The sequence below is a fragment of the Saccopteryx bilineata genome, chromosome 9 (genome assembly GCF_036850765.1).
Source record: "Saccopteryx bilineata isolate mSacBil1 chromosome 9, mSacBil1_pri_phased_curated, whole genome shotgun sequence".
Classification (NCBI taxonomy): Eukaryota; Metazoa; Chordata; class Mammalia; order Chiroptera; family Emballonuridae; genus Saccopteryx; species Saccopteryx bilineata.
Window position 1 is genome coordinate 92,854,494 of NC_089498.1, and position 9,758 is coordinate 92,864,251.

General features: G+C 46.7%; 1 protein-coding gene across 1 annotated transcript in view; it reads right to left on the minus strand.

Moving 5' to 3' along the window:
* Positions 1–8,142, minus strand: part of DRGX (dorsal root ganglia homeobox) — a 39,001-nt gene extending 30,859 nt beyond the window's left edge. The window contains exons 1-3 of the mRNA XM_066243959.1: positions 8,109–8,142; positions 3,837–3,934; positions 2,827–2,928 (exon numbers count right to left, since the gene is read on the minus strand). Of these exons, the coding sequence (XP_066100056.1) occupies positions 2,827–2,928; positions 3,837–3,934; positions 8,109–8,142 (234 nt within the window). The remainder of the gene's footprint in view (positions 1–2,826; positions 2,929–3,836; positions 3,935–8,108) is intronic.
* Positions 8,143–9,758: the final 1,616 nt, after the last annotated feature.

The window sequence follows — 9,758 nt, forward strand, 5'->3', positions numbered from 1 at the left end:
CATAGCCTCCCCACGCCCCAGAGCCAGCCAAAGCAGTGCTCTCTGAGCTGCAGCTGCAGGCCATGGACGGGTCAGAACATCAGTGTAGAACGTTAAGTCATAGAACGTATCCAAATGTATTGCCCATTGTAAAGGCAAAACTGTTGTTTTGAGGGAATTGTCAATGTATGTGAATAAGTATATTTATTTGATGTGAAATTATTTCCTTGAAAGTGTACAGGTATCATCAAGCCATTTACAAAACACTGCCTGAAATTTTCTCATTCAAATACTTATTTACACTTCCAACAGGTTTGTCCTGAGCACCTGAGGGTGTCTGGCCTCATATTTGTGATTAATCCTGAACTCAACTCTCACACATCATATACCCATTAGAAACACTGACTCGGGAGCCGTTTCTAGTTTAGAACTCTGAACCCCAGTGAATCTCGTTTAGAGTCCACTGCAATCCTGTGAAGTGGGCAGTCCAGATGTCTCCACTTTACAGGTAAGGAAACTGGGCATAGGAGGTCAGTTAACTTGCCCAGGTCATTCAGATGTTAAGTGGCAGACCCACAATGTGAAACCCAGTGGCTTGACTAGTGGCCATGATCCCAAAACTGTCTGGGAACAACAATAGTGGCCACCCCCAGGATTATTGGGAAGATTATCACAGATGCACAAACACACTGAGCACAGGTACCAGGTGCCCAGTGAGCCATCACAAGGTGAATATTGGCTCGCGTTATCATCTCTGCCATCCTCAGGCTAGGAGACAGCTTAGGTTTCACATGCTCTAAGTACCATCTTAGAGGGTGGTGTAGAATTCTTTCAGCCTTGGAAACCAAGGCTGCATTTGCAGAAGGACAGCCTCATGGCAGCTGGGCCGCCTGGGCCCAACGTGTTTCCCAAGGTCAGTGAAATTGTGCTGCTCTTTCACTCCATCCAGCAAAACCTCTTCCTCCTTCTCTTAAGAGAGAATACCTGGCTTAAAAAATAAGACTCGGTTACACCTTCCTGCTGCTCCCGGGCATCCTCTCCTCCTCCTGCCAGCAGACAGGCACGGAGAGCACCTAGGTCTGGAGGCTGAGCTCTCTGCCAGCCCACTCCACCTCTGAGTCTTCATTCTCCTTTATCGGGCTTCCCTTCTCTCTCTCTTTTTAATCTAGTTGGCTTTTAATTGCACATATCACCAACCATTGAATAATGATGTTATCTATAGTCTAAATTTAAGGCCGTTAAATGCAAAGCAAAATGTAGACACTTTCTTGCGTCTTAATTGAATGAAGGTCACAGCTATGACAACATTTAATTGAGCTATTTTTCATTATCATATTTTAATGACTTTGCACTGACAGTTCGCCTGCTTCTGAGGAAAGAGCATGATGGAGTCGTTTATTTCCCTATTTAGTTATTGTTTGACAACATCAGCTTCGATTAAGACCCTGCTTTATAGAACATTAATCATATTTGAATGAGCAAGCCGTATAAATGTAAACACATCTCCCTTCCCGCCACAGAAGCCTGAAGCCAGTGTCCCTGCACACAGGCACACAAGGGAGGGAGGCACAGGAAGCTCAGGGAAACAAATGTCCCTGGCCATTGTCTGTTTGCATAATAGCCAACAACAGCCTCAATGACAATCCCCAGCTTTAATTGTCACCACCCTCTATCTCACCCTTGCACCTTTCGGGAAGAAGTTATGATCTTCCACTTCTGAATGCTCAATAATTGTGTCATTTATCTCAATTTGCAGTTTGGTCTTTAGGCAGCTATTGGCAAGCTGGCATTTAAAAAAAAAAAAAGAAAGAAAGAAAGGAGAAACTGCATTCTGGCCAAAGGAGATTTTCATTTCCAAATAATAATCGATTTAATTTGCCCACATATGACCAATGATTCATGTTCAGATTTAATAATCAGGATCACATAATCTGATTATAGGGGAAATAATTTGTTTACAACCCCCAATTTACTGCTCAGAATTCCATTATCTCTCTTCAGCCATTGGTTTTTAAGAGATACTAACATGACCCAGGGGAACCGAAAGCAAACTATTATATTTCCGACAATTAGATCTTTGCATAGTCTTAACCCCAAGCCCCGACATTAAAGAGAGAACAAAAACAGCATGGAGGAAGCCCCATAAATAAAATGAATATATAATTGTGCTCAAAGAATAGCTTGCCCAGAGAGATGGCACCGCGAATCTGTTCCCCCTGTGCCTGGCCCCGGCACATCTGCTGGCTCGCCGTGTCTGTGCACTTAAAGTGATCACCGCCTGGCGTCAGGAAGAGACCCTGCTCAGGGAGACAGGCACGGCAGGCCGGCCTGGTCTTCGCGCAGCCCTTCCACCACGGCTGTTTAAAGATTTTTAAATTGCTCATGTTCTTTGAGTTCATTCTCTAAAAGAGTCCTCATGCCGGGGAAAAGTTGGGCCTGATGCAATTTCTGGAAAGCAGATCCTAACCGTGTTTCCATCTGAAAATACAGTTCTCTGCAATTGACCGGTCTTAGCCTGGAGTGGTCAGAGCTGCTTTGAGAAGAGCATCTCAGCTCTTTTTTTTTTTTCCAAAGCAAGGAAATGGATGTGCATTGATGTAATTTAGTACCTTAGAGACACGGACAAATTAGTGTAGAACATTATCACTAGTTAATTATGAATGACCGATTAATCAACCTAATCTAATATTCCACATTATGTTGATGTTATTAAAGTGCATCATGAAAATGACAGATTGTCTTCATTTGCTTTCTTTGGCCAAATGTGCACTCTGCAGTCATGATGTCAAAAAAAGTTTGCCAGTTTTAATATTAGGGAGTTAAATAATTGAGCAGAAGAAAGCGCACCTGCACTCTGGCTTCCGTGAGGTTGATCTTCATGGCCAGCTCCTCTCTGGTGAATACATCAGGGTAGTGCGTCTGGGCAAAAACCGCCTCGAGGGCTTCCAGCTGGTAAAGGGAAGACGTATTTACTGGTGAGAGGTTGTGGCTAGGTGAGAGGGAGCAGGTGCCAGATTTCAAATCTGCCGAGAGTGGAGAGGAAGTTGTTGCACAGACCAAATAGGGAGAGAAGAGGGAGAAAAGCACTATTTGGAAGGATCCCTTGGGATTAAAATTTCAGCTGCTGATAACTAAGGAGCTACAGTCTTGCTGGTGATCTCAATGCTTCCCCGTGAGAAGTAGAAATAAAAGAAAGTTGTAACTGTTGCCATGCACCTACGTTTAAGTATGCTCATAGGAATCGGCATGGAAGGGCGCCTCAGGAGGAAGAGTGAGCCACACAGCATTCACCGTAAGTTGCAGAAGAGTAACAACTTGCAGATGCCCTGCCACAGCAACTGCATAGGGAGAGTTTGAGTCACCTCCCTGACTGATGGCTCCCTGTGTGCTCCAAGGTTGACCAAATCTAAGAGAAGGTGCCCAGATCCAGGAAGCAAAAATATCAGGTTCCCGTAGTAGCCCATCCATGATGGGCAGCAATACCTTCTACAAATCTATAGACTTCTTGGGCCCCATCCTCTTCTCATCCACCTACCAGTGACGAGAATGTCCTACCTGCCCTCCTTCAAGGGTTATGAAGTTTGGTTCAGGTGATACTGCTGGGGTTACAATGTTTCCCCCAGCCATCAGCCTTCAGCAAATGGGAGCAATCGTCATTGTCTCCTTTCTAACTACCTGGGATCATAAGGTCAAAGTCTTCTGCCTTCTCTCCAAACAGATTCCTTGACTCATAAGTTGTTTAAGAAAACAGAAAGACCCAGTTAACATATTCAAGTGACCTTATTCTAAAAGATGAAGAGCAACTAAAACTCTGATGTTTCTTCCAGCTAATTTTTATGCAAAGAACACATCAGTACCTGCTGAAGTGTGAACGTTGTCCGGTTCCGGCGCTGCTTTCTGCGTAGGAACCCCTCATCAAAGTCTCCAGTAGAGTGGTTGCCAAAAGGGGCAGAGCCTGGTGAAAGAAGACAGAATCGGCCTGGGGAAACATGCCTCCCCCAGTTCTACACCCCCCTCCCGGCTGCACAGCCTCATTCAGAGGCATCAACCGTCCCAAAGCATCTTCCTCTGCTCCTCTTACTAAACCTCTTCTTTTTCACACTCTTGTGCTCTCTTTCTCTCTCCCAGCAATTTATGAGTTTAGACCCAACTATGCCTATTTCATAGGGTGGGTGGTGACCTGACTTCCCAAGACAGCCAGGTTCTCTTCTTGAGAAATTCTGGACTCAGGCAAGAAGGGTCACTGGCTTGAGAAGGAGCCTTTGCCTGTCCCCTGGCTCCCAGCTGCCCTGGGTCCCACATACCTGATTCCCTACCTCAGATCCTTTCATAGAAGCTACTGTTTTCTTTCTGCTCACCTGTTACTCTATCTGACTGAGTTTCTATAAACAAGGGGTAAAGACTGGGGGTGGGGAAGCAGAAAAAACACCCACAGCTTTCCACAGCACTTTTCTCCTAACTTTGGAACACAAGGAGGAAAGAAGTTTATGAATGAATATTAATTAGCTTTGGTCACAGCTCATCAGCACTGCAGTGGATATGTTATATAGGTATCAATTAACAAGGGATCTGCCCCAATAGCGGCTATCTTGAATTCCAAGCAGACTGACACAGGGCCGCTCTCAAGGAGCAGCCCACCTTCTCGCCAGGCTCATAAAGAACCCACTGCTTCTGCCTCCCTGGAAAGAAAGGTGTCCTCTCCGCTGCCCTCCCAGCAACCTTCACAGCTCCTGCAAAGCCAGAAGGGATGTTAGCCTCACATGTGTATTCATATCATTTTCCAAATGTGTACTGTTTGCTTGACAGTCCACCATGACTTCTTAGGAAAACAGTTGAGCAAGTTCCCATTAGCCAGTGGAGGCTGTACCAGCCGTGGGCTCTGGTCTCAGAATCACATGGTCAGCATTAGGGATTGACAAGCCACAATGCCTGGACCACATCCGTCAGAAGAACCTCAGTCCCAAATTAACAAGATCCTTTAGGCTTTTAAAAACGCTGTACACTAAAGGGAGTCCCTCCTACTTATTATTCCACTCTCTAGGTCTCATCCTTCCCTACAATTACCCCACTCTCTGCTGAAGCCTTCTCACTCCGTCTTCTTGTCCAAACTGCATTTTTCCTCAAAACCCTGGTTATAAATATTTCTCTCCTGTTCATTAAAAGCTTAAAAGAGCAACTATTTGCAATTTCCTTTGTGTATGGAATACCAAATGTTTTCTTTTTGAAACAAAGCACTTGACTGTTGAGGATGGAACATAATCTCTGAGGGTCTGCAATCACAGTCAGTCTCAGCCTTCTAGTTTACATCTGCTGGTCCCACACTGGTTGTTCAGCTCACATACACATAATACCTTCAGTGAAACCCTGTGTGTCAGACTGAATCCTAAAAAAAGGCTGATGCTTCATCAAATTAATAGAAATCAAGATTGACAACCGAATAGAGGAAAATGTGAAGGTTTTTTTTACTTAAAAATAAGTAAAATAGTCAATAATGTTATGAAAATGTTAAATCTTGTTGATAATTAAACAAAACTGAACAATTAACTACTATTTCCACCATGGTTTTTGTTTTTTGGGTTTTTTGGCAGAAAAAAATCAGGTGTATCATAATACCTAGTACAGCTACAACTGTAATCAAACATGTATGCCCTCACCTATCTGTAATAGCATCTATTGGTGTGGACTTATTAGAAGCTAATTCGAAAATGTTCATCAAAAATTTAAATGCACATGCAGGCACATAATCTATGAATATACTTATAAAGGGTGACAAAATAAAGACAGAAGAGTGTTCCCAGCAATCTGCTAATTAGAAAAAAACTGGAAACAACTAAAATTCCCATCAGGAGGCACTTTCTGCACAGAATTCAATGGAATACTACACAGTTAATTAAAAGAAGTTAATAGATCTGTATACATCAACATGGGAAAAAATCCTTAAATATATAATATGCAGTGAAAAAAGCAACGTCCTAAATGGAAATGGCATGGCAGTATGATTTCAATACAAATAAAGCATAACACCTAGAGAGAAAATACATAAATGAGTGTAAAACATGTTTTTCTTGAAAGGAATCACAAGAAACCAACAATAGGGAGTACTTTTTAAAAAAGAAAAAAGTGAAAGAGAATTTCATTTTTCAGTGTATAGGTTTCTGCTCTATTTTTATTTCCTAAGCAGGTATGTGGCGTAGTCTTTGTTTAATATCAGAAAAAAGTATCTGAGAAGTGAAATTCTGAACTTTTCTGTGCCTGCTTTTTTCTATGCATTTCTCCATTAATAAAAATTAAAATTAAAATGCTGCTAGGCTACAGTGAGATATCATATCCCAAAAGTCTGTTCTTAGCCTCTCCATCTACAGCAGAGCACCTCCCTCCAGCAGCATGAAACCCCTTCTACACATCTGCAAAGAGATCTAAAAAAAATAATAAAGTTCTTAAAGATCTATTTTTTTTCCTGATTATAACCATCAGAATCAGCGTCGATGTAGGAGGTGCCCAGGGTGTGGATGCCAAGTCAGCTGCCTGTGCTGAGCTCGTAAGCAGGTAAAGCAGGTATGTGCTGGGGTGACAACTCACCGCAGGCAGAGCGACAACTCCCCCTCAGTGGCTTCTGAAACCTGCCTTGTAAACAAGGTTCTCCCCTTAGTTTGCCCACCACCTGCTAAATACCCCAGACCTCAGCCTTCCCCACTTTGGCTAGAAGGGTAGGTCACTGGGTATCCATCAGTTCAACCCTTAGGTACAGAAAGAAGCACAGGGAAGATGTGTCCACCACACATTTGGAGGGTTTTCCTTCAGGGAGCTCAGGGAATGTACCTCTCTGACCTCTGCATAAATCCAGCTGCCATGGGTCCTTGAAGGTACAAGGAAGTGAAATGCAGGCAAGTTTCCTTTCCCTATTGGAGATGCTGATCAAGCTGGCAGAGCTTACACACTGGTCTAGCCCCTCTCGACAACCCTACTCTTCAAAGTTTCTTTGGAAAAAACAACAACTTCTGAAATCCTTGTGCAGTTCCCCAGCTGAAGCTCAGCCACTGCTCAGGGTAACCCAGGGCAATGTGGACAAGCACCCTCTGATATCTCAGATGCAGCAGTATCTCACCACCTTTGCTCTGCCCCAGGCCTCCCTTGATTTCTTGATATCCAAAATTCATCCACCTCACAAGTAAATCAAAGGAATAGGTTGCCAAAGCCAGGTACCGGTATCACTTCCACATTTGGAAAAGTCCTAATATCCCATGGCTGAGACCACTGCTAGGCCTAAGGAGCTGATAAAGAGCCAGAGTGTGTGGCTTTGCCTTTGCCTGAAGCATCCTCATCCCCCCCTTCTGTGGAGGACACACTCCTGGGAATTTCCACTCCCCTACCTACCCTGGGGGCACTAAAGATCCCTTCTCACCTGCCCCCACCTAACAACCCATGCACAGGCCACACCAGGGATCTGGAAATGGAATTTCTTCTAAAGCTTGGAGACCCTTAAAGACACAAACCCTGGCCATGGGGCCTGCCCCTGGGAGTGAGGAGTGGTTGGTATTTGAGGTCAGAAATCCAGTGAGTCACAGAGATGAAGCCAGACCAGGGCACTTGGGCCGGTGGTGAGCAGGGTCACCTGGCTCTCCAAAACCCCGGTGACAAGGAACAGACCTCACCTCTGGCCCACCACCACTGCCACCCTGGCAGCATTGCCCAGTGCCTGCGAGAGCAGCCTGCGATGGATTGTTCTGGCTCTGATCTGACCCAGGACGATTCGAGCCAACTCCTTAAGCCACCTTGGCTTTTGGGGACATTTGCAAAACACCGTGAAAGATTGATGCGGCCCCTATGGGGTGGGGCGATTAAAGGCGTGACACTAGCATCTGTGCTAGGAGGATCCTGTTGGTCCCGGCGGCACAGCCCGAGGCCTCCCAGCTCAGGCGGGGAGAGAGGTGGGAGGCAGGTGGCGAAGGGGTTAGAGGCTATAGCGGGGTACCGGTAGGAAGCCAGGGGCGCCCCTAACCACCATCCTAAGGCTCTCCCCATGGCAGGGTGGTGACCCAACCACCTGCCAACCCCACTGTCACTGTCGCGTGGGCCCTTTCTGGCCCGCACAGGCTTTTCGGAGCGGTGGGAGCGTGGCGCTTACTCACCCTCAAGCTGTGGCGGACAGTGGAAATAAAACATCTCCGACGGCCGACTCTTCTGGACCTCCCGGACTCGGGAGGGTGGCCGTGGGACAGACGGACGCTCCTAGTTTCGGCCTGGCGACAAAGCAAACAACAATAGTCTAAGTCTCGCTCTGCCTGGGCCCTAGACTGGCGGTGGAGCGCACCGGAGCTTCCCTGCGGGCACGTCCCTCCCATAGCCTTCCGCCCACCGTGGGGGTCGGAGGGGAGCCGACAGCGCCGTTTCAAACCGGGTCCCCGCGGGACCGTCCTTCGGTTCGGATATACCTCCCCGACAGCCGTACTCCCACCTGGGCCCCAGCACCAAACCCTCTCAGTTCCCGGCTCTCCAGGACCCCCGCCGCGAGCGCGGCACCCAGGCCACCGCAGCCGGATCCCGTGAAAGCGCCAGGCCATCTGCGCGAGCGGCGGTCGCGGCCAGGAAGCCCCCAAGTCCCCCAGGCCTGACGTGCGGGCCCGGCGAGCCAGTCGGGAGCCCAGCGTACCTCGGCTGGCGGCGAGGAAGGCCGGAGCGTGACCGCCTCCGGTGCGCGGTGGAGGGCGGGCGGGGCTCCGCACGGCTGGCGCCCGCAAGCCCAGAAAAGTGACTCGGGAAGTGGCCAGATGTCTTGCTGTCTACAGAGCGCGCCGCCGCTCAGCACTCGCCTTTATAATCTCACGCATAATTGGCCTTAATCTGATTATTTCCAGCGCTGTCTACAGCGAGTAACTTGGATAGGTCTATTGGGCCTTACAAATGGCCCACGTGGTGTAAAAAAAAAAAAAAAAAAAAAAATAATCTGTCATTTCTCAACAAACATCAGGAATTTTTTTTCTCTTTTCTTTTAAAAGAAGGCACTAACACCACACACACCCCAAAAGCATTATTATCGTAACACCCCGCTGCACCCCCACTTGAGTCTCCTGACGCAAACCTCCTTTCTCCGGGAGAATTTATATTTGGGCACGCCCTTGTCAGAGGCCTGGAGTCTCCTGGGCTGCGTATTGACAAAGCGCTGCTAATTTTCGCCGCCCGGATGGGTTTTGGGGGGGACTCTTTGCACGTAGCTTCCCTTTCCAAGCGACCGTACAAAAGGAAAGTTTGATTTTGTTCTCAGCAAGGGGTCCTTGAATTTATGGTTGCTTCTGGATGCAAATGATATGCGGTGGGACCCTTCGCAATTACTTTTAAAATGCATCCGAGGCAGACGCTCAGCAGAGAGAGACCGCCCTTTCCTCTGCCTGGGTGAAAATTAAACTCTAAAGTACCGGACTGAAATTTTCAAGTCAGGGGCGCGGGGTTGGATCAAATCACATAAACTGCAAAAAAAAGCAAGTCTAATGGCGCATAATTGGTTCTGTAATAGCATTACACCAGGATAATAGCCCGTTACGGCCCCCTGCACTATTAAGTGCTTCCCTGGCGGAAAGCCTTTATGATATTAAAGGGGGAATATAATGATATTTTGGTTATTAAATGCGTGTAATTAATTTATGCACCACTGAAAATAAAGTTGGTATTATGACCCACTCAAAATGCATCAGAAAATGCAAGTCAGACAACTGTTGATAAGTTCTGGTGTCTGTGTTCCGTCTAGACTGCTGATTTTATTTTGGGACGATGGATTCTTGGAC